This window comes from Bombina bombina, chromosome 4 (genome assembly GCF_027579735.1).
Source record: "Bombina bombina isolate aBomBom1 chromosome 4, aBomBom1.pri, whole genome shotgun sequence".
Lineage (NCBI taxonomy): Eukaryota > Metazoa > Chordata > Amphibia > Anura > Bombinatoridae > Bombina > Bombina bombina.
The window spans coordinates 108,585,559-108,610,403 of record NC_069502.1 but is presented as its reverse complement, the minus strand read 5'-3'; the positions used below and the strand labels follow the sequence as shown (position 1 = coordinate 108,610,403).

Sequence of the window (24,845 nt, the reverse complement as noted above, 5' to 3'; positions counted from 1 at the left end):
CCTCAGCAGCTGCTACCTCAGTCCAATGGTCCCAGTCTCCAGACCATGTACAGTACAGTAACAGTACATCTCAGACTCACTTCCATCTCTGAGACCTAACAGGAGGCAGGAGCTAACTGCCTGTTCCAGCAGCTTCTCTGCTCTCCTCTGAACTGAAGCACGCCCACGATGCTCCTCCTCCCATGACCCACACACACACAGCTCTTAGTGTGCGAGTGTCATGTGACAGCTGGCTCTCGCACACTAAGAGCTGTACGGTTAGGAGAGCTATGGGCTGGCCTGTAGGTGGCACTGCAGTCAATGCAGTTTTAAAGTGGAAAGAGCTTGTGCCTATACTTCTATCTATCGCACTGCACAGCATGTGTGATAGATAGAAGTATTAGGTAAAAGCCCATTCCACTTCAGCCTAAAAAACTGCAATTTTAATAGTTTTTTAGTAAAAACTGCAGTGGAGCCTGGGGATTTTTTTATTTAGTCAATAAATAAAGTTTAAAAATTCAATTAGTTTTTTTTATTTCTCACTCTTTTTTTAAATTTTTTTTTGTTCATCAGGGGTCAGGTTCACAGGGGGTTCACATGCTCAAGTGCTCCTATAGAGGAGCCTCCACTGCCCCGGATGTAAAGTCTGACGGCTGAAATAATCCGCTTCCCAATTGTCTATACCTGGGATATGAACCACAGAAATTAGACAAGAGCTGGATTCCGCCCAAACAAGTATCCAAGATACTTCTTCATGTCTTGGGCTCTGCGAGTCCCACCCTGATGGTTAACATATGCCAAAGTTGTGATATTGTCTGTCTGAAAAAAATGAACGGTTCTCTCTTCAACAGAGGCCAAACCTGAAGAGCCCTGAAAATAGCATGGAGTTCTAAAATATTGATTGGTAACCTCACCTCTTGACGTTTCCAAACCCCTTGTGCTGTCAGAGATCCCCAGACAGCTCCCCAACCTGAAAGACGTGCATCTGTTGTGATCACAGTCCAGGTTGGATGAACAAAAGAGGCCCCTTGAACTATATGATTGTGATCTAACCACCAAGTCAGAGAGAGTCGAACATTGGGATTTAAGGATATTAATTGTGATATCTTTGTATAATCCCTGCACCATTTGTTCAGCATACAAAGCTGCAGAGGTCTCATATGAAAATGAGCAAAGGGGATCGCGTCCGATGCTGCAGTCATGAGACCTAAAAACTTCCATGCACATAGCCACTGATGGGAATGACTGAGACTGAAGGTTCTGAGAAGCTGAAACCAATTTTAATCGTCTCTTGTCTGTTATAGACAGAGTCATGGACACTGAATCTATCTGGAAACCTAAAAGGTAACCCTTGTCTGAGGAATCAAATAACTTTTTGGTAAATTGATCCTCCAACCATGTCTTTGAAGAAACAACACTAGTTGATTTGCGTGAGATTCTGCAGAATGCAAAGACTGAGCTAGTACCAAGATATCATCCAAATAAGGAAATACAGCAATACCCCGTTCTCTGATTACAGAGAGTAGGGCACCGAGAACCTTCGAAAAGATTTGTGGAGCTGTCGTTAGGCCAAACTAGAAAAGAGAATCTCAGAAACTGATAATGGTCTGGATGAATCGGAATATGAAGATAAGCATCCTGTAAGTCTATTGTGGACATGTAATGCCCTTGCTGAACAAAAGGCAGAATAGTCATTATAGTCACCATTTTGAAAGTTGGCACTCTTACATAACGATTCAAAATTTTCAGATCCAGAACTGGCCTGAAAGAATTTTCTTTCTTTGGGACAATGATTAGATTTAAATAAAACCCCAGACCCTGTTCCTGAAACGGAACTGGTATGATTACCCCTGAAAGTTCCAAGTCTGAAACACACTTCAGAAAAGCTTGAGCCTTTACTGGATTTACTGGGATGCGTGAGAGAAAAAACCTTCTCACAGGAGGTCTTACTCTGAATCTTATTCGGTACCCTTGAGAGACAATACTTTGAATCCAATCATATTGGACAGAATCTGCCCAAATGTTTTGAAAGAATCTTAATCTGCCCCCTACCAGCTGAGCTGGAATGAGGGCCGCACCTTCATGCAGACTTAGGGGCTGGCTTTGGTTTCTTAAATGGTTTGGATTTACTCCAACTTGAAGAAGGTATGCAATTGGAACTAGATTCTTTGGGGGAAGGATTAGGTTTCTGTTCCTTATTTTGTCGAAAGGAACAAAAGCGGTTAGAAGCTTTAGATTTACCCTTAGGTCTTTTATCCTGAGGCAAAAAAACTCCCTACCCCCCCCAGAGACAGTTGAAATAATCAAATCCAACTGATAACCAAATAACTTATTACCTTGGAAAGAAAGAGATAGTAATCTAGACTTAGATAGCATGTCAGCATTCCAATATTTAAGCAACAAAGCTCTTCAAGCTGAAATAGCTAAAGACATAGATTTAACATCAATTTTGATGATATCAAAAATGGCATCACAAATAAAATGATTAGCATGTTGAAGCAAGCAAACAATACTAGACAAATCAGGATCCGTTTCCTGTTGCGCTAAACTTTCCAACCAAAAACTTGGTGCAGCTGCAACATCAGCCATAGAAATGGCAGGCCTGAGGAGATGACAAGAATATAAATAAGCTTTCCTTAGATAAGATTCAAGTTTCCTATCTAAAGAGTCTTTAAAAGAAGTACTATCTTTCATAGGAATAGTAGTACGTTTAGCAAGAGTAGAAATAGCCCCATCAACTTTGGGGATCTTTTCCCAAAACTCCAATCTAACTGCTGGCAAAGGATACGATTTTTTAAACCTTGAAGAAGGAATAAAAGAAGTACCAACTTTATGAGAAGTTTTAAAAGACCTTTTACGTTTATTAGAAGGCGGGATGGCAAACAAAGCCTTCTGAATCGCAGCAGCAATAAAATCATTTATATTCACAGGTATATCTTCTACATTAGATGTTGAAGGAACAACAGGCATAGTACTATTACTGATGGACACATTCTCTGCATGTAAAAGCTTATCATGACAACTATTACATACCACAACTGGAGATATAGGCCTCTATTTATAAAAATTTTTGCGGACCTGATCCGACAGTGTGGATCAGGTCCGCAAGACATTGCTGAATGCGGAGAGCAATACGCTCTCCTCATTTAACTTTGCACCACTCGATCGGGTTGATTTCCAGCGATGTTTGTCCACCTGCTCAGAGCAGGCGGACAGGTTATGGAGCAGCGGTCTTTGTGACTGCTGCTTCATAACTGCTGTTTCTGGCGAGTCTGAAGACTCGCCAGAAACACGGGCCGTCAAGCTCCTTTCGGAGCTTGATAGATAGGCCCCATAGACCTCTATTTATGAAAGGTCTTGCGGACCTGATCCGACAGTGTGGATCAGGTCCGCAAGACCTCGCTGAATGCGGAGAGCAATACTCTTTCCGTATTCAGCATTGCACCAGCAGCTCACAAGAGCTGCTGGTGCAACGCCGCCCCCTGCAGACTCGCGGCCGCCAGTATGGAGGTGTCAATCAACCCAATGGCATTCGATCGGGTTGAATTGTGTCGATTCCTGTCCGCCTGCTCAGAGCAGAAGACTCGCCAGAAACACGGGCCATCAAGCTCCATTCAGAGCTTGATAGATAGGCCCCATAATCTCCACAAATTTACAACAAATGCAAGTAGCTTTGGTAGAACTGTTATAAGGCAGCAGGGTTCCAACAGTGGTTTCTGAGACAGGATCAGATTGAGACATCTTGTAAATGTAAGAGAAAAAACAACATATAAAGCAAAATTATCAATTTCCTTATATGGCAGTTTCAGGAATGGGGAAAAAATGCAAACAGCATAGTCCTCTAACATAGAAAAAAACAAGAGGCACATAGGAATGGGGTGTTAAATAATGAAATTATTATGACGCACAACGTAACTGAAAATTTTTGGGCGCTAACAAAATCCAGAAATGACACACTCGTGTCATTGACAACGCAACCTTGTACAAGGAACTCGGCGTCAACTAAGACGCCGGAAATAACAAATTTGCGTCATCGGACTTAACTTCGCACCAAAAAAATTCTCGCGCTAAGAATGATGCAATAAACTTCGGCATTTTGCGCCCTCGCAAGCCTAATTTTGCCCGCGAAATTTAAAGAGAAAACAGCTAATAGAAAAAAGGCTATACCCCCGGTAAGATATAATATTTTTCTAAATATGCTTTTCCCAAATATGAAACTGACAGTCTGCAAAAATATAAAAAACCTGACTCATTGCAAATATAAGTACAATACATATATTTAGAACTTTATATAAATGCATAAAGTGCCAAACCATAGCTGAGAGTGTCTTAAGTAATGAAAACATACTTACCAAAAGACACCCATCCACATATAGCAGATAGCCAAACCAGTACTGAAACAGTTATCAGTAGAGGTAATGGAATATGAGAGTATATCGTCGATCTGAATAAGGGAGGTAGGAGATGAATCTCTACGACTGATAACAGAGAACCTATGAAATGAAATAGATCTCCCGTGAGGAAAACCATTGCATTCAATAGGTGATACTCCCTTCACAACCCTCTGACATTCGCTGTACTCTGAGAGGAATCGGGCTTCAAAATGCTGAGAAGCGCTTATCAATGTAGAATCTAAGCACAAACTTACTTCACCACCTCCATAGGAGGCACAGTTTGTAAAACTGAATTGTGGGTGTGGTGAGGGGTGTATTTATAGGCATTTTGAGGTTTGGGAAACTTTGCCTCTCCTGGTAGGATTGTATATCCCATACGTCACTAGCTCATGGACTCTTGCCAATTACATGAAAGAAATAATGCATTTTCAGAGTTAAATTATAAGAAAAGAGGCCACTATAAATAAGGAATGTATATTACCATTTTTTTTAATATACATAATTAAATATATTTTTATGTCCCTTTAAGTGATACCTGGGGTGTTTTTCACTATACAAATAAATGGAATAAATAATCAGATAAAGTTACTTTTAGCTTACAATTAACTAAACTGAAATGCATAAAAACAACAAATATACAGCGTTTTTCATTTCAAAAGCATTTGTACCCATCTCTCTAAGATTGTCTATGAGTCACCACCAGCCCTAATTTGACACTCTTAGGCAGGTTAAGAATCACTGAAGGGCCACATGACAGTTTTGTGGCCCTTATGTGATATGCTGGATAACCATTGTATGGATAATTAAATAATATAGTTAATATTTAATGAAAAGAGCTAAATACACATAATATTACTTATAAACAATTTCTACATGTTACCTTTATAATATTTTTTAAAAGTGATAACAGAAAAAATAGGCAAATAAGTGTTCACCTTTGTAAGAGAGAAACATCTGTACTAAAGATTCACTTTCTTCACTTATCTTGTCTTCAATAATTTTCTTTCCCATTCCAAAATCTCGTAAGGTGGAAAGAGCAAATCTTCTCATGACTTTCCAGTTCTCCCCGTGTGAAAATACAATACCTAAATAAAAGAAATAGGAAATGGATACAAGGCTATGGCAAGCTGTGCACTTTCATCTTCTTGACCTCTACCTATTTAATTATAGCCAATGAAAACAACTGACATCTCTACAGTAATAATTAGTCCCACCAAGGTAGACTCTAAACCATAATTTATGGGGCTGCAATAGTTACATAAGGGACCTCGACTTCCACTACCTGTTTCTACGTGTATTTATTTTTAAATCTTCATTCTCTATCCTTTACCACCTCTCCTCATTCTATATAGTGCACATTTAAAAAATTATTATCCTTCATATTTAGGACAGTTGGCAACTTTTGAAACAAATCTATAGCACACCGTACAACTGACACTGACCACAAACATAACAATATAGACATATATGTCTATAGGCAGAACCATCATCCAATAGACTTGGTGTGATTTCCATGTGTAGAACCAGAATTTCCACCATCATGGAACTTCCAGCTATCACCATATAAATCACAGGCCAGCTCCATTGCCCATTCAGTTTAACTTCAAGTAACTGTCTAATTTCTTGAAGGCATTTAATCCTTCCCTACACTATGCAGTTTACAGTTTAAGGCTTCCAAACACCAATGTTTACCTAAACATCTACTATCAACATATAACCATCTGCTTTAGCTATGGTCGGTGAAGTCATCAATACTCACAAATAAAATAAGGCTCATCTGGAGGACTTCATCTGAAGTCTTGATGACAAAGTGCATTGGTAAAAAGGTTTTAACATTCAATTTACAACTAACGTATGTCTACTGTATAACAAATTTTAATATGATTTCTCTTTTTATTGTTTCTCTTTTACACACATCTGATATTTATTAAGTGTTTGATTTTTTAATTTTAGATATTGTATCTTTAATTATTGCATTGCTAATTTTGATGTGGTCTGTTTAAACAATGGGAGTGAGGCAATAATGAAAAATATAGCAGTGTTGCAGGCCATTCAAATGCTTTTAACTTTCAAATGGATAATTAATTTTGCTTTACCTTTGTGATGAGAGTGGGAAGTGACGTCACCGGATGGGGCGGAGATTAGGTCTGTTTGTCTATGTCGCAGTTACTAAGTGAGATCAATGCTAGCAGATGTATGTTTCCATGCTCTGCAATAAAATAGTGTTGTACCCTCTTTGCTGTGTCCTGCATCTCATGACATGGTGTCAGAAGCCTGCGCTTCTGTTTCCTGATTGATGATGATGTCGAAGTTTACCCTATCTGAGCCTTTTGATTTTTCTCAGCCTGCAGCTTGGCCCACATGGTGTCAGCGGTTTCAGCGCTTCAGGATTGCTTCCAAGCTGGACAAGGGGAGTGGTGAAGTACAAGTTAATTCTCTTTTATACTCTATGGGGAAAGATGTGGAGCCAGTGTTCAATGCCTTTACTTTACTTTCCAAGAAGGGGAAGAATTTGACTTTGAAATAGTTATGAATAAACTCAGTGCCCACTTTGTGCCCAAAAGAAATGTGATTCATGAGAGGGCTTGTTTTCACAAACGTGCTCAGCGTGTGGGAGAATCTGTGGAGTCATTTGTGCGCAGCCTGTATGAACTAGCTGAATTCTGTGAGTTTGGTGTTGCTAAAGAGGAGCAAATCAGAGACAGAATAGTTATTGGAATTGCAGATGCTGAAGTCTCACTGTAGCTACAGTTAGAGTCTGATTTAACATTAGATGGGGCTATTAGGATGGCCCGCCAGAGTGAACTGGTGAAAAAGCAAAGTGCTTATCTGAGGTCTGAGAGTATTGTGGATGAAGTGCAGCAGTTCAGGAGAGCTGCTAGTGAAAGGCACAGTGTGAGCGGTAGACCTAGGGCAACAGATAGGCCCAGAAGCGGATGTGCGCAGCATGTCCGATGCACACCATGCCCATGATCAGAGTGTCATATACCCTGCTAAAGACAAAAGATGTAGAAAATGTAACAGAATCTGCCATTTTTAAGTGGTGTGTAAAACTGAATATATTAAGGAGATGCAGGTGGATAGCGACCAGGAGGGTCAAGAAGTGTCCTTTGTAGGGTCTGTTGTTGAACGGCAGGGTTCAGAAGAAGATTGGAGGGTTACTCTTACTGTAATGGGAGCCAAAGTTGCCTTCAAGATTGACACAGGAGCAGACATCACTGTAATGTCCCTTGCAGCATTCATAAAACTGCCTCGACAGCCTCAGCTGGCGAAAGTTACAAAAAAAGTCCATAGTCCTGGTGGCCGCATTGTTTGTGCGGGGAAATTTCTTGCCAGCTGCGAGTACAAGCAAAGGAAATTCACCATGTGGGTGCATGTGATTAGAGGTCAGTGTGTTAACAATTTATTGAGCAGAAAAGCAGCTTGTGGCTTGGGCCTAGTATCCAGAGTGAATGAGATCTCAGAAGATATGTTTGGTGAATTGGGCCTACTGAATTGCAACCCAGTCTGTATATCACTTAAAGGTGACGCAGTCCCATACAGCATTACCACTCCCCGTAGAATTCCATTCCCGCTCATGCCTCAAGTGGAGAAGGAGCTTCTGTGTATGAAGAATCAGGGGGTTATTGAGGAGGTTGTTGAAGCAACTGACTGGTGTGCCCCCATTGTGCCTGTTGTGAAGAAAAACGGGAAGGTACGCATCTGAAAAGGCTGAATGAGGCGGTGAAGAGAGAGAGATATGTGCTGCCGACACTTGAAGACATAGCTCCGAAATTGGCTCTGGCGAAGTTCTTCTCTACATTGGATGCTTCTAGCGGCTTCTGCCAGATACCTCTAGTTCCAAAGTGCCGCAAACTGACTATCTTCATTACACCGGTAGGTCGGTTTTGCTTCTGCAGACTCCCCTTCGGGATATCCTCTGCTCCTGAAATCTTTCAAAGAGAAATGAGTTCTCTCCTAAGAGACCACGTGGGCACGGCAGTCGTCATGGATGACATCTTGGTGTATGGGTCTACATTGGAGGAACATGATCAGCGACTGAGCTGTGTACTGCAGACTATTAGAGAGTCAGGGCTGAAGTTAAATAAAGAGAAATGCCATTTTAGGAAAGCTGAGTTATGTTACTTTGGGCATATCATCAATGGGGATGGCATCAAGCCAGACCCAAAGAAAATTTGTGCTATTGAACAGCTGAAAGGTCCTTCTGCTGTACATGAGCTGAGACAAATATTGGGCCTTGTAAATTATGTGGGCAGGTTCCTCCCAGATTTATCCACTATACTACACCCTATCACAGATTTGCTAAAGAAAGATGTTGCCTGGGTCTAGGGACCTTCACAGGAAGAATCTTTTATGCAGGTCAAGTCCCTGCTGGGGTCTGCCCCAGTGTTGGGGTTCTATGACCCTTCCAAAAAGACTGTGGTTAGTGCTGATGCAAGCAGTTATGGGTTGGGTGCCGCCCTCCTGCAGTTGAATGAGAACAAGCTACAGCCTATCGCCTACTGTTCCCGTACACTGATGGCTGCCGAGTTGAAATGCGCCCAAATTGAGAAAGAGTGTCTGGCTGCAGTTTGGGCCTGTGAGCGCTTTCAGCGTTACCTAGTGGGTTTAGAGAAATTTAGTCTGGAGACTGACCATAAACCGCTAGTCCCTCTAATCAACTCCTATGATATTGACAAAACACCCCTAAGATGCCAGAGACTTCTAATGAGGCTGCTCAGGTTCAACGCTCAGGCAGTGCATGTGCCGAGGAAACAACTGGTTGTGGCAGATACACTTTCCAGGCTCCCACTGGCTGCTGCTGAAGAGTCTTCAACGGAATCAGATGTGAAAGTGTATGTAGATTCAGTTCTGGCTTCCAAATCAATTTCTTCAGGGAAACTAGAACAAATAAAGAAAGAGACATATTTAGATACAGACCTTCAAGAAGTTATAAAGTACATAAAAGAAGGTTGGCCCGAGAGTCGGGCAGCCTGGATGTCTTTAAGTTCTTACCAGTCAGAAAGGTCGCAGCTCACGGAGCTGGATGGGTTGGTGCTGTTCCAGGACCGCATTGTTATTCCTGTTAGTATGCGGCAGGAGATGTTAAACAGGATTCATGATGGCCACTTAGGCATTACAAAGTGCAGAGAAAGGGCAGCTTCGGCAGTATGGTGGCCTGGGATCAGTTCCAACATTGCAAGCCATGTTTCAAAATGTGCCTTTTACCGGGAACGCCGGCCTACTCAGAGAAGGGAGCCCTTGATTTCTACTCCGCTGCCTGCAGGCCCGTGGCAGAAAATAGCTGCTGATTTGTGCGAACTGCACGGGAAAAAGTACCTAGTCGTGATCGACTACTATTCCAGGTATTTGGAAATTGCACCTTTGAATGAAATCACAAGTCAAGCCGTTATCACTCGTCTCAAGAGCTTGTTCGCCCGGTGGGGCATACCAATGGAGTTGGTGAGTGATAACGGAATGCAGTTAGCTTCCACAGAGTTCAGTTCTTTCAGCAGAGAATATGATTTTGTACATTCCACGTCAAGTCTACATTACCCGCAGGCCAATGGAATGGCTAAAAGGGCAGTTCAAACAACAAAGTTCATTTTGAAGCAATCTGAGCCGTACCTGGCCCTCTTGTCCTATAGGGTGACTCCCATTTAAGCCACGGGTTTAGCCCGGCACAGCTAATGCTAGGACTCCAGATTCACACCACCTTACCCTCTGTGGGTGTCTTCCAGCCAACTAGCTCTATTCCTCGGGACAAAGTCCTTAGAAGGGATGAAGAGGCAAAATTGGGCTATTGATTCTTCTACGAAAGGAGACATTCTGTGAGGCCTTTGCAGGAGCTGAATGTGGGGCAAAGTGTCAGAATTAAACTGGATGATGAGAAGAAATGGAAGACGCCTGCTACGGTAATTGGACGCTCTCCAGAACCAAGGTCTAATGTAGCCCTTACTGATGAAGGGACAGTTACACGTCGATATCGAAAACATCTTCAGCCTGTACCTGAGAGTTTGGAACTGGATGCCTCAGTACCACCACCGGTGGGATCCCCTGTTTTAAGAGGGGTGCCTTCCCCTCAGCAAGATCACAGCGGGGATATGTCTTTGCCTCCAGCAGACTCTCAATCACCTTCTTCTGTATCAGAGGACAGTTCATGTAGAGTTACATCAAGCGGAAGAGTGGTGAAACTTCCGGCCCGATAACGGGATTAACATTAGTTAGAGCAGTGACCGGAAGTATGGGCAGAATAATCCCATGGTCACTGTGGACTAGGGTAGTCTACCCGATGTTCAAGTAATTTATGTTGTTCATACAGATATTCTCTTTAACTTGTTATTTGTTATATACTATTTAAAACTGTTGTTGTATGCTTCTTTTGTACCTTGTTATTTGTTGTGTTCAAATGAAAAAAAAATGTATGCCTTGTCCTTTGAAATGGGGGAAGATGTGATGAGAGTGGGAAGTGACGTCACCAGATGGGGGCGGAGCTTAGGTCCATTTGTCTATGTCGCAGTTACTAAGTGAGATCAATGCTACCAGATGTATGTTTCCATGCTCTGCAATAAAATAGTGTTGTACCCTCTTTGCTGTGTCCTGCATCTCATGACAACCTTGTTTTAAACTATTTGGTATTTTTTAAAGGGACACTGAACCCAAATTTTTTCTTTCGGGATTCAGATAGAGCATGAAATTTTAAGCAACTTTCTAATTTACTCATATTATCAAATTTTCTTCATTCTCTTGGTATCTTTATTTAAAATGCAAGAATGTAAGTTTCGATGCCGGCCCATTTTTGGTGAACAACCTGGGTTGTCCTTGCTGATTGGTGGATAAATTCATCCACCAATAAAAAAGTGCTGTCCAGTGTCTGAACCTAAAAAAAAGCTTTAGAAATTTAAAATAATATATAGATTTTTTTTAATATAGAAGTATTTCTAGGCATCAGATACAAAGCCAGTGCATAAAAATGTATTTAACCCCTTAATGACCGAGGACGTGCAGGGTACGTCCTCAAAAAAAAGGCAGTTAACGCCTGAGGATGTACCCTGCACGTCCTCGGTGTGGAAAGCAGCTGGAAGCGATCCTGCTCGCTTCCAGCTGCTTTCCGGTTATTGCAGTGATGCCTCGATATGGAGGCATCCTGCAATAACCTCACATGGCCATCCGATGCAGAGAGAGCCACTCTGTGGCCCTCTCTGCACCGGACATCGATGGCCGGTATCGTTGGTGGGTGGGAGCCGAATTGGGAGGCGGGTGGGCGGCCATCAGTGTGCCGCGTGATGTCACGGGGGGCGGGATCGGGGGCGTGACCGCCAGGGGCGCGCACGGAGGGTGGCGGGCGGGCGCGTGCACGGGGCGGGAGCGGGTGGGAACCGCTACACTACGGAAAAGTATTTAATAAAACCTGGCTAATCATGTTTGTGCAAAAGCACAAAAAACGATCGTGGAGGGGTGGGGGGGTTGGTTTGTGTGTGGGGAAGCTACACTACAGAAAATTTCAAAAAATTAAAAAAACAAACCATTTTTTTTCTTCTAAACTGGGTACTGGCAGACAGCTGCCAGTACCCAAGATGGCGCCCATTAAGTTAGAGTGGGAGGGGATAGAGCTGTTTGGGGGGGGGATCAGTGAGGTTGGGGGCTAAGGGGGGATAGTACACAGCAGCATATGTAAATATGCTTAAAAAAATCATTAAAAAAAAATATATATAGCTTTTATTTTAGTACTGGCAGACTTTCTGCCAGTACTTAAGATGGCGGGGACAATTGTGGGGTGGGGGAGGGAAGAGAGCTGTTTGGGAGGGATCAGGGGGTCTGATGTTTTAGGTGGGAGGCTGAGCTCTACACTAAATCTAATATTAACCCTGCAAGCTCCCTACAAGCTACCTAATTAACCCCTTCACTGCTAGCCATAATACACGTGTGATGCGCAGCGGCATTTAGCGGCCTTCTAAATACCAAAAAGCAACGCCAAAGCCATATATGTCTGCTATTTCTGAACAAAGGGGATCCCAGAGAAGCATTTACAACCATTTGTGCCATAACTGCACAAGCTGTTTGTAAATGATTTCAGTGAGAAACCTAAAATTGTGAAATATTTTACGTTTTTTTTAATTTGATCGCATTTGGCGGTGAAATGGTGGCATGAAATATACCAAAATGGGCCTAGATCAATACTTGGGGTTGTCTACTACACTACACTAAAGCTAAAATTAACCCTACAAGCTCCCTACATGCTCCCTAATTAACCCCTTCACTGCTGGGCATAATACACGTGTGGTGCGCAGTGGCATTTAGTGGCATTCTAATTACCAAAAAGCAACACCAAAGCCATATAAGTCTGCTATTTCTGAACAAAGGGGATCACAGAGAAGAATTTACAACCATTTGTGCCATAATTGCACAAACTATTTGTAAATAATTTCAGTGAGAAACCTAAAGTTTGTGAAAAAAATTGTGAAAAAGTGAACGATTTTTTTTATTTGATCGCATTTGGCGGTGAAATGGTGGCATGAAATATACCAAAATTGGCCTAGATCAATACTTTGGGTTGTCTACTAAAAAAAAATATATACATGTCAATGGATATTCAGGGATTCCTGAAAGATATCAGTGTTCCAATGTAACTAGCGCTAATTTTGAAAAAAAAGTGGTTTGCAAATAGCAAAGTGCTACTTGTATTTATGGCCCTATAACTTACAAAAAAAGCAAAGAAGATGTAAACATTGGGTATTTCTAAACTCAGGACAAAATTTAGAAACTATTTAGCATAGGTGTTTTTTGGTGGTTGTAGATATGTAACAGATTTTGGGGGTCAAAGTTAAAAAAAGTGGTTTTTTTTTCAATTTTTCCTCATATTTTATAATTTTTTTATAGTAAATTATAAGATATGATGAAAATAATGGTATCTTTTGAAAGTCCATTTAATGGCGAGAAAAACGGTATATAATATGTGTGGGTACAGTAAATGAGTAAGAGGAAAATTACAGCTAAACACAAACACCGCAAAAATGTAAAAATAGCCTTGGTCCCAAACGGACAGAAAATGGAAAAGTGCTGCGGTCATTAAGGGGTTAATTTATCAGAGGCACACAAATCTAATTAGGATATATTTTGTCTTTCTTTATATGCAAACAACCTGTTTAATATATAAGGATATATAAAGCTTTATAATCAAGTTATAATAATGTTGTCTACTCATGAATAGAAAAAAGAAGGGCATTTCAGAAGGGTAACTGTCCCAGAATAGTACGGTCTTAAAAAGCAAGTTCTTTTTAACATTAATTTTTTAAGTTAGTTAGCAAATTTAGGCCCAGAAGCGGATGTGCGCAGCATGTCCGATGCACACCATGCCCATGATCAGAGTGTCATATGCCCTACTAAAGACAAAAGATGTAGAAAATGTAACAGAATCTGCCATTTTTAAGTGGTGTGTAAAACTGAATATATTAAGGAGATGCAGGTGGATAGCGACCAGGAGGGTCAAGAAGTGTCCTTTGTAGGGTCTGTTGTTGAATGGCAGGGTTCAGAAGAAGATTGGAGGGTTACTCTTACTGTAATGGGAGCCAAAGTTGCCTTCAAGATTGACACAGGAGCAGACATCACTGTAATGTCCCTTGCAGCATTCATAAAACTGCCTCGACAGCCTCAGCTGGCGAAAGTTACAACAAAAGTCCATAGTCCTGGTGGCCGCATTGATTGTGCGGGGAAATTTCTTGCCAGCTGCGAGTACAAGCAAAGGAAATTCACCATGTGGGTGCATGTGATTAGAGGTCAGTGTGTTAACAATTTATTGAGCAGAAAAGCAGCTTGTGGCTTGGGCCTAGTATCCAGAGTGAATGAGATCTCAGAAGATATGTTTGGTGAATTGGGCCTACTGAATTGCAACCCAGTCTGTATATCACTTAAAGGTGACGCAGTCCCATACAGCATTACCACTCCCCGTAGAATTCCATTCCCGCTCATGCCTCAAGTGGAGAAGGAGCTTCTGTGTATGAAGAATCAGGGGGTTATTGAGGAGGTTGTTGAAGCAACTGACTGGTGTGCCCCCATTGTGCCTGTTGTGAAGAAAAACGGGAAGGTACGCATCTGCGTAGACTTGAAAAGGCTGAATGAGGCGGTGAAGAGAGAGAGATATGTGCTGCCGACACTTGAAGACATAGCTCCGAAATTTGCTCTGGCGAAGTTCTTCTCTACATTGGATGCTTCTAGCGGCTTCTGCCAGATACCTCTAGTTCCAAAGTGCCGCAAACTGACTATCTTCATTACACTGGTAGGTCGGTTTTGCTTCTGCAGACTCCCCTTCGGGATATCCTCTGCTCCTGAAATCTTTCAAAGAGAAATGAGTTCTCTCCTAAGAGACCACGTGGGCACGGCAGTCGTCATGGACGACATCTTGGTGTATGGGTCTACATTGGAGGAACATGATCAGCGACTGAGCTGTGTACTGCAGACTATTAGAGAGTCAGGGCTGAAGTTAAATAAAGAGAAATGCCATTTTAGGAAAGCTGAGTTATGTTACTTTGGGCATATCATCAATGGGGATGGCATCAAGCCAGACCCAAAGAAAATTTGTGCTATTGAACAGCTGAAAAGTCCTTCTGCTGTACATGAGCTGAGACAAATATTGGGCCTTGTAAATTATGTGGGCAGGTTCCTCCCAGATTTATCCACTATACTACACCCTATCACAGATTTGCTAAAGAAAGATGTTGCCTGGGTCTAGGGACCTTCACAGGAAGAATCTTTTATGCAGGTCAAGTCCCTGCTGGGGTCTGCCCCAGTGTTGGGGTTCTATGACCCTTCCAAAAAGACTGTGGTTAGTGCTGATGCAAGCAGTTATGGGTTGGGTGCCGCCGTCCTGCAGTTGAATGAGAACAAGCTACAGCCTATCGCCTACTGTTCTCGTACACTGATGGCTGCCGAGTTGAAATACGCCCAAATTGAGAAAGAGTGTCTGGCTGCAGTTTGGGCCTGTGAGCGCTTTCAGCGTTACCTAGTGGGTTTAGAGAAATTTAGTCTGGAGACTGACCATAAACCGCTAGTCCCTCTAATCAACTCCTATGATATTGACAAAACACCCCTAAGATGCCAGAGACTTCTAATGAGGCTGCTCAGGTTCAACGCTCAGGCAGTGCATGTGCCGGGGAAACAACTGGTTGTGGCAGATACACTTTCCAGGCTCCCACTGGCTGCTGCTGAAGAGTCTTCAACGGAATCAGATGTGAAAGTGTATGTAGATTCAGTTCTGGCTTCCAAATCAATTTCTTCAGGGAAACTAGAACAAATAAAGAAAGAGACATATTTAGATACAGACCTTCAAGAAGTTATAAAGTACATAAAAGAAGGTTGGCCCGAGAGTCGGGCAGCCTGGATGTCTTTAAGTTCTTACCAGTCAGAAAGGTCGCAGCTCACGGAGCTGGATGGGTTGGTGCTGTTCCAGGACCGCATTGTTATTCCTGTTAGTATGCGGCAGGAGATGTTAAACAGGATTCATGATGGCCACTTAGGCATTACAAAGTGCAGAGAAAGGGCAGCTTCGGCAGTATGGTGGCCTGGGATCAGTTCCAACATTGCAAGCCATGTTTCAAAATGTGCCTTTTACCGGGAACGCCGGCCTACTCAGAGAAGGGAGCCCTTGATTTCTACTCCGCTGCCTGCAGGCCCGTGGCAGAAAATAGCTGCTGATTTGTGCAAACTGCACGGGAAAAAGTACCTAGTCGTGATCGACTACTATTCCAGGTATTTGGAAATTGCACCTTTGAATGAAATCACAAGTCAAGCCGTTATCACTCGTCTCAAGAGCTTGTTCGCCCGGTGGGGCATACCAATGGAGTTGGTGAGTGATAACGGAATGCAGTTAGCTTCCACAGAGTTCAGTTCTTTCAGCAGAGAATATGATTTTGTACATTCCACGTCAAGTCTACATTACCCGCAGGCCAATGGAATGGCTAAAAGGGCAGTTCAAACAACAAAGTTCATTTTGAAGCAATCTGAGCCGTACCTGGCCCTCTTGTCCTATAGGGTGACTCCCATTCAAGCCACAGGTTTAGCCCGGCACAGCTAATGCTAGGACTCCAGATTCACACCACCTTACCCTCTGTGGGTGTCTTCCAGCCAACTAGCTCTATTCCTCGGGACAAAGTCCTTAGAAGGGATGAAGAGGCAAAAATGGGCTATCGATTCTTCTACGACAGGAGACATTCTGTGAGGCCTTTGCAGGAGCTGAATGTGGGGCAAAGTGTCAGAATTAAACTGGATGATGAGAAGAAATGGAAGACGCCTGCTACGGTAATTGGACGCTCTCCAGAACCAAGGTCTTATGTAGCCCTTACTGATGAAGGGACAGTTACACGTCGATATCGAAAACATCTTCAGCCTGTACCTGAGAGTTTGGAACTGGATGCCTCAGTACCACCACCGGTGGGATCCCCTGTTTTAAGAGGGGTGCCTTCCCCTCAGCAAGATCACAGCGGGGATATGTCTTTGCCTCCAGCAGACTCTCAATCACCTTCTTCTGTATCAGAGGACAGTTCATGTAGAGTTACATCAAGCGGAAGAGTGGTGAAACTTCCGGCCCGATATCGGGATTAACATTAGTTAGAGCAGTGACCGGAAGTATGGGCAGAATAATCCCATGGTCACTGTGGACTAGGGTAGTCTACCCGATGTTCAAGTAATTTATGTTGTTCATACAGATATTCTCTTTAACTTGTTATTTGTTATATACTATTTAAAACTGTTGTTGTATGCTTCTTGTGTACCTTGTTATTTGTTGTATTCAAATGAAAAAAAAATGTATGCCTTGTCCTTTGAAATGGGGGAAGATGTGATGAGAGTGGGAAGTGACGTCACCAGATGGGGGCGGAGCTTAGGTCCATTTGTCTATGTCGCAGTTACTAAGTGAGATCAATGCTACCAGATGTATGTTTCCATGCTCTGCAATAAAATAGTGTTGTACCCTCTTTGCTGTGTCCTGCATCTCATGACAACCTTGTTTTAAACTATTTGGTATTTTTTAAAGGGACACTGAACCCAAATTTTTTCTTTCGGGATTCAGATAGAGCATGAAATTTTAAGCAACTTTCTAATTTACTCATATTATCACATTTTCTTCATTCTCTTGGTATCTTTATTTAAAATGCAAGAATGTAAGTTTAGATGCCGGCCCATTTTTGGTGAACAACCTGGGTTGTCCTTGCTGATTGGTGGATAAATTCATCCACCAATAAAAAAGTGCTGTCAGATACAAAGCCAGTGCATAAAAATGTATTTAATTTATCAGAGGCACACACATCTAATTAGGATATATTTTGTCTTTCTTTATATGCAAACAACCTGTTTAATATATAAGGATATATAAAGCTTTATAATCAAGTTATAATAATGTTGTCTACTCATGAATAGAAAAAAGAAGGGCATTTCAGAAGGGTAACTGTCCCAGAATAGTACGGTCTTAAAAAGCAAGTTCTTTTTAACATTAATTTTTGAAGTTAGTTAGCAAATTTAGGCCTAGTTTCCATTGAGGCAGTAAAGTTCGGAAACTGGTGCTAAAATCGTTTATAGCCATTAAAGTCTATAGAGATTTTTTATGTTACCACCAGTTTCCAAACTTTACCACCTCAAACTAGGCCATAGTTTGGAAGTGAAATCGAGTTTGCTTCACCTGAAATTTGCAAGGTTTTTCTAGGAACTAGACAGTCAACTTACTGACTTTTATGCCTAACGCTAGTAAAACAATTTAGAGTTTTTATCTTTAACTGGGAGACCCTAAACATATTTGTTATTTCCATGCTAATAAATAGCTTTTTGGTAAGGGACTGCAGAACAGGCATCACTTTATTGGACTTCATAGATATTGCTCTTTTTACAAATTGAAGGTTTGTGACAACCCTGTGTCGAGCAAGTCTATCTTTGCTATTTTTCCCAACATATATACACATATAAATACATAAATACACATGAATACACATATATACACATATAAATACATTAATACACATGAATACACATATATACACATATAAATACATAAATACACACGAATACACATATATACACATATAAATACATAAATACACATGAATACATATATACAAACACCTAGATATACACCCTACCAGCAAAAAGATTATAACTCACTGAAGGCTCAGATGATTAGCATTTTTTAGCAATAAAGTATTTTTTTAATTAAGGTATGTACATTGGTCTTTAGACATTATGCTATTGCACACTTAATAGACTACAGTATAGTGTAAATATAACTTTTATATGCACCGGGAAACAAATAAATTAGTGTGACTCACTTTATTGCTATATTCGCTTTATTGCGGCGGTCTGGAACCAAACCTGCGATATCTCCGAGGTATGCCTATATATATTTGCCAAAGCAAATCATTTGCATATAAAACTTTTGTGTGAATTTTTTTTATCTGTAATTAAATTAGACCAAAATGATGGAAATAAGCTACTGTGTCAGTGTTAAATGATTATCTAGATGTATTTTTCTCTCTTTCATTTGCTAAAGGGAGCAATACAGTACAATTTAGCAACAAGTAAAAGCTCTCAACCAAGAACAAACAATAGCTCTATAGCTTGCTCTCTGTTAAATTGCCCACCCGAGAACAGGCTTTTTTTGCCGAATTGTGCTTTCACAGTGGAGAACTTTCCTGAAGTATATCAGTCTGATCGCGCCTATACAGGTCAGTCCAACCTCGAGATACCAGGCAATCCTCCTCTAAATGAGGAACATGGCAATCAGAGACAATCATTTGGCCTCCCTTGGGCCACGTCAGTGAGGTGCAGACATATCCCTCTAAGCACATTGGGCAGGGAGTTCAAATCTGGTTTCCCCCATGACAATTAAGGGGACCCCCAAAAGTCATATTTTATATATTAGAAACAAGTATAAGCATTTAACTAGGAATGAACAATAGCTCAATAGCTTGTTCTCTGCAAATTGCCACCCGGGAACAGCTTCTTTTTCCCCAATTGTGCTTTCTATACACTACAAAACCTTATGTTTTGAATCCTAAATAAATATGTTTTCTTTAGAGGATCTATACTGTTTGCTTTTGTAGCTCTTTGAATGCTGTGTGATAATGTGCAGTTCTGTTATTATTATTAAAGGGATATTGTACATTAGATTTTTCTTTGCATAAATGTTTTGTAGATTATCCATTTATTTAGCCCATCTTGGGTTGTTTTTATAAAAAAATATAGTTTTGCTTATTTTTAAATAACATTGTCCTGAGTTTCAGACTCCTAACTAAGCCCCAAAGTTTTAGATGTATACTGATGTATAGAGACTTCAGATTGCTTCTGTTTGTATAATGGTTTTTTTCATATGCCGGGGAGGGGGGCTGCTATCAGCCCCTTTCAGTGGGTGTCTCAGCCTAACCTCATCAACAGTGATAAATTTTGAGCTTCTAAGTAAGTTTTTAAAAGGTTTTATACTGGATTTTTATATCAATATCTGTGCATATTATTCTTTAAAGTAGTGTCTATTACATGCAGTTAAATGAAAACACACATTCACATATTAATTTCAGACAATTTATATTTGCATTATTTTAAATATCTTTCTTTCTAATGACACGGTGAGTCCACGGATCATCATCAATTATTGTTGGGAATATCACTTCTGGCCAGCAGGAGGAAGCAAAGAGCACCACAGCAAAGCTGTTAAATATCACTCCCCTACCCACAATCCCCCAGTCATTCTCTTTGCCTGTAGTGCAAGGAGGAGGTGAAGTTTAGGTGTATGATGAGAAGTTTTCTTCAATCAAGATTTTTTTTTTATCAGAGTAAGCTTACTCTGTTCTTTTCTGGGGTCTAGCCTAGTCCACTTCAGTCTCTTCAGTAGGGCAGTGGTGGCTTTTGAGCACTTGAGAACTTGTGAGGTACAATCCTCACTGCGTTGTCTCAAGAATCTGCTGCCCTAACTAGGTTTACTCAGTTTTTCTCTCTTCACAGGTCTATGTGAGGTGCTGCACCCTCTCAAACCAGGTGAGGTGTCCTGCTGCCGGACAGCACTTCCAGGTAAGTGCCATTTTAATTTTCTTTTGCAAGGAGATTGCTGGCACTTGTTACAGATAAAAGCTGTCTTATTTAATATGGGACTTTATTAAACCTTCATGTTTGGGGTTTCTTTTTGTCAGTTTAGGCATTGAGAGGTGATTTATGGTTGCTCAGTTTGTTATAGTAGTTTTTATACTTTAACTTTTTGGTCATGGAGATTACTGTTGTAAGCCATTTTTTTGACAGTTAGGTCTCTGTAACCGCTCTGTATTTGAAAATGAGCTGCAGGACAGGTAGGCACCTCAGTAAAGCTACTGAGGTGTATAGGTAGCCTGAGGTCTATTTGGTTTGTTGCACTAAAACACATTTCTATTTAAAGACACAGTACACATTTATTTTTTATTTTCAAATAAAGATTTTTTACACTTTATCCTTATTTATTACATAAGATGGATCAAGAGGCTTTTCAAACCATTATCCCAGGCGAAGTTGCTGCTTGTCAGTTATGTTTTGATGCTCAGGTGGAATCCCCAGTTCCTTTTTGTTTCTCATGCATTGAGAGAACTTTAAGTTATAGAGCTAAAATATTTGACCATGAGCCACCATTATCCCAGGCATATGCTGTTCAGGTGTCTCCTATTGCAGATATGCCACAGCTTTCTCCTCAAGCATTCCAACTTTTTTAGTCTCCACATACAGTGCCCTGTGTTTCCTCTTGCAATCCTGTAGGATTTTCTCTACAAAACATTGCTTCCCAGGTATCCCTTGTGGTATCTGAGGCTTTGTCAGCTTTCCCCATGTTGCAGGGAAGGCGTAAAAGGAAATTTAAGGAAACAGTTAGTAAGGTTTCTGATCAAGTGCTGGCTATCCAGAGTGTCCCTTCCCATAAGCCTCAGGAAGAAGACATGTCGGTAGCATCTGAGGGGGAAATCTCAGCCTCAGACAGTGTAATTCCTTCTTCTGATGCTGAAGTGGTATCCTTCAGATTTAAGCTAGAACACCTTCGCTTATTACTTAAGGAGGTTTTGGCTACTTTTGACGACTCTGACAAGACTACCATAGTCAATCCTAAAAAGTCTAGTAAATTGAACAAATACTTTGATGTTCCCTCCGTGGTGGAGGTTTTTCCGGTTCCTGACCATGCTGCGGAGATTATTGCTCAAGAATGGGAAATACCTGGTATTCCCTTTTCTCAATCTCCTTTTTTTAAGAAGATGTTTCCTATAGTGGATTCTATTAAGGAGTCGTGGCAGACGGTTCCTAAGGTAGAAGGAGCGATCTCCACTTTGGCCAAGAGGACTACTATTCCCATAGAGGATAGTTGTTCTTTTAAAGATCCAATAGATAAAAAATTGGAGGCTTTACTAAAAAAGATGTATGTCCACCAGGGTCTACAATGGCAACCTGCGGTGTGTATCACCACTGTTACCAATGTTGCGGCTTACTGGTTTGATGCATTGTCTGAATCTCTTTAGACGGTAACCCCTCTTGATAAGATCCAGGACAGGATTAAGGCTTTCAAGTTAGCCAATTCCTTCATTACAGATGCTTCCTTACAGGTTATTAAACTGGGAGCCAAAATTTCTGGTTTTGCGGTCCTAGCCCGCAGGGCCTTGTGGTTGAAGTCCTGGTCTGCGGATGTTTAATTTAAATCTAAGCTCATGGCTATTCCTTACAAGGGTAAGGCCTTGTTTGGACCTGGTTTGGCGGACATTATCTCAAATATTACTGAAGGGAAGGGTTCTTTTCTTCCTCAAGATAAAAAGAATAAGCAGAAGGGACGTCAGAGTAATTTTCGTTCCTTTCGTAACTTTAAAGGCAAGTCTTCCTCCCCTTCCTCCAAGCAAGATCAAGCCAAGCTTTCCTGGAAGCCCAACCAGTCCTGGAATAAGGGAAAGCAATCTAAAAAGCCTTCAGCTGATTCCAAGTCAGCACAAAGGGTTGGCCCCCAATCCGGGAGCAGATCTTGTAGGGGGCAAACTCTCTCTTTTTTCCCAGGCTTGGATAAGAGATGTACTGGATCCCTGGGTGGTGGACATTGTCTCCCAGGGAAACAAAATAGACTTAAAATCTTTTCCTCCCAGAGGCAGGTTTCTCCTCTCCAGATTATCTTTAGACCAGATAAAAGGAAAGGTGCTCTTACATTGTGTCAAGGACCTTGCCACCCTGGGGGTAATAGTTCCAGTTCCCTTTCAGGAAAGTTGTCTGGGATTTTACTCACATCTGTTCGTAGTTCCCAAAAAGGAGGGAACTTTTCGACCAATCCTAGATCTAAAATGTTTAAACAAGTTTCTCAGAGTGCCATCCTTCAAGATGGAGACTATACGCTCGATTCTTCCCTTGGTACAAGAGGGTCAGTTCATGACAACCATAGACCTAAAGGATGCATACCTTCATGTTCCCATTCACAGGGATCATCACAAGTTTCTGAGATTCGCCTTTTTGGACATTTCCAGTTTGTGGCCCTTCCATTCGGCCTTGCCACAGCGCCCAGATTTTTTTCAAAGGTTCTGGGGGCTCTTTTAGCTGTGCTTCGATCTCGGGGCATTGCAGTGGCACCTTATCTGGATGACATTCTGGTTCAGGCGCCATTTTTTCAACAAGCATAATCTCATACGGAGATCTTGTCTTTTCTTCGATCCCATGGATGGAATGTGAATCGGGAAAAAAGTTCTCTGGTTCCAGCTACAAGGGTTGTATTTTTGGGGACCATAATAGACTCCCTGTTAATGAAGATTTTTCTGACGGAGGTCAGAAAAAGAAAGATGTTCGACTCTTGTCTTGCCCTTCAGTCCTCTCCATGGCTGTCAGTGGCTCAATGTATGGAGGCAATCGGTCTGATGGTGACTTTCATGGATATCATTCCATTTTCTCGGTTCCATCTCAGACCTCTGCAGTTATGCATTCTCAGACAATGGAACATGGACTATACAGACCTGTCTCTGTGTGTAGATCAAGATCAGGCATCAATAGACTATCTTCCATGGTGGCTTTCTCAGGATCATCTCTCCCAGGGTACTTGCTTCTGCAGACCCTCCTGGGTGATTGTGACCACGGATGCCAGCCTTCTAGGTTGGGGAGCAGTATGGGGCTTGTTGAAGGCTCAGGGCTTATGGACCCAGGAGGAGTCATTCCTGCACATAAACATCTTGGAGCTGAGAGCAATCTTCAATGCTCTTCTGGCCTTGCCTCAGTTAGCCTTAACCCAGTTTATCAGATTCCAGTCAGACAACATAACCTCGGTGGGCTACATCAACCACCAGGGGGGAACACGAAGTTCCTTGGCCATGACAGAAGTGGTCCAAATTATTCAGTGGGTGGAGACCCACAACTGCTGTCTTTCTGCGATCCACATTCCAGGAGTGGACAATTGGGAAGCGGATTTTCTGAGCAGACAGACTTTTCATCCCGGGGAGTGGAAACTTCATTCGGATGTGTTTTCCAGCTTGACCCTCAAGAGGGGGCAGCCAGAGTTGGATCTCATGGCTTCATGTCAGAATGCCAAACTTCCGAGATATGGCTCGAGGTCAAGAGATCCGCAGGCATTTCTGATCGATGCTCTGGCAGTTCCTTGGAACTTCAGTCTAGCATACCTGTAATTCTCATGGCCCCGGCATGGCCTCGCAGGATTTGGTATGCAGACCTAGTGGAAATGTCATCCTTTCCACCTTGGAGACGCCTCTGAGGAAGGACCTTCTACTTCAGGGTCCCTTCCTCCATCCAAATCTTGTTTCTCTGAAGCTTACTGCTTGGAGATTGAACACTTAGTTTTATCTAAGCGTGGATTTTCAAAGTCGGTCATTGAGACCTTGATTCAGGCTCGTAAGCCTGAGACTCGCAGGATTTACCATAAGATCTGGCGTAAATACTTGTATTGGTGTGAATCCAAGGGATACTCTTGGAGTAGAGTAAGGATTCCTAGGATTTTGTCCTTTCTCCAGGATGGTCTGGAGAAGGGTTTGTTGGCAAGTACTCTAAAGGGTCAGATTTCGGCATTGTCTATTTTGTTACATAAGCGCTTGGCGGATGTGCCAGATGTGCAATTGTTTTGTCAGGCCTTGGTTAGAATTCAGCCTGTGTTTAAACCTGTTACTCCTCCATGGAGTCTTAACCTTGTTCTTAAAGTTTTACAACAGACTCCGTTTGAGCCTATGCATTCTTTAGATATTAAGATGTTATCTTGGAAAGTTTTGTTTCTTGTTGCTATTTCCTCTGCTCGGAGAGTTTCTGAACTCTCTGCTTTACAGTGTGATTCCCCTTATCTTATATTTCACTCTGATAAGGTGGTTCTGCGTACTAAGTTTGTTTTCCTGCCCAAGGTTGTTTCGGTCAAGAATATTAATCAGGAAATCGATGTACCTTCTTTGTGTCCTAATCCTTCTTCTCACAAAGAACGCTTGTTGCATAATCTGGATGTTGTGCGAGCGCTAAAATTTTATTTGCAGGCAACTAAGGACTTTCGTCAGTCTT

At 41.8% G+C, this 24,845-nt stretch overlaps 1 protein-coding gene across 1 annotated transcript in view; it reads right to left on the bottom strand.

The window, feature by feature from the left end:
* The window catches only part of LOC128656941 (uncharacterized), a 239,146-nt gene that overhangs the window by 30,848 nt on the left and 183,453 nt on the right, over positions 1–24,845 (bottom strand). Inside the window, 1 exon segment of the mRNA XM_053711133.1 lies at positions 5,309–5,458. Within this exon segment, the coding sequence (XP_053567108.1) occupies positions 5,309–5,458 (150 nt within the window).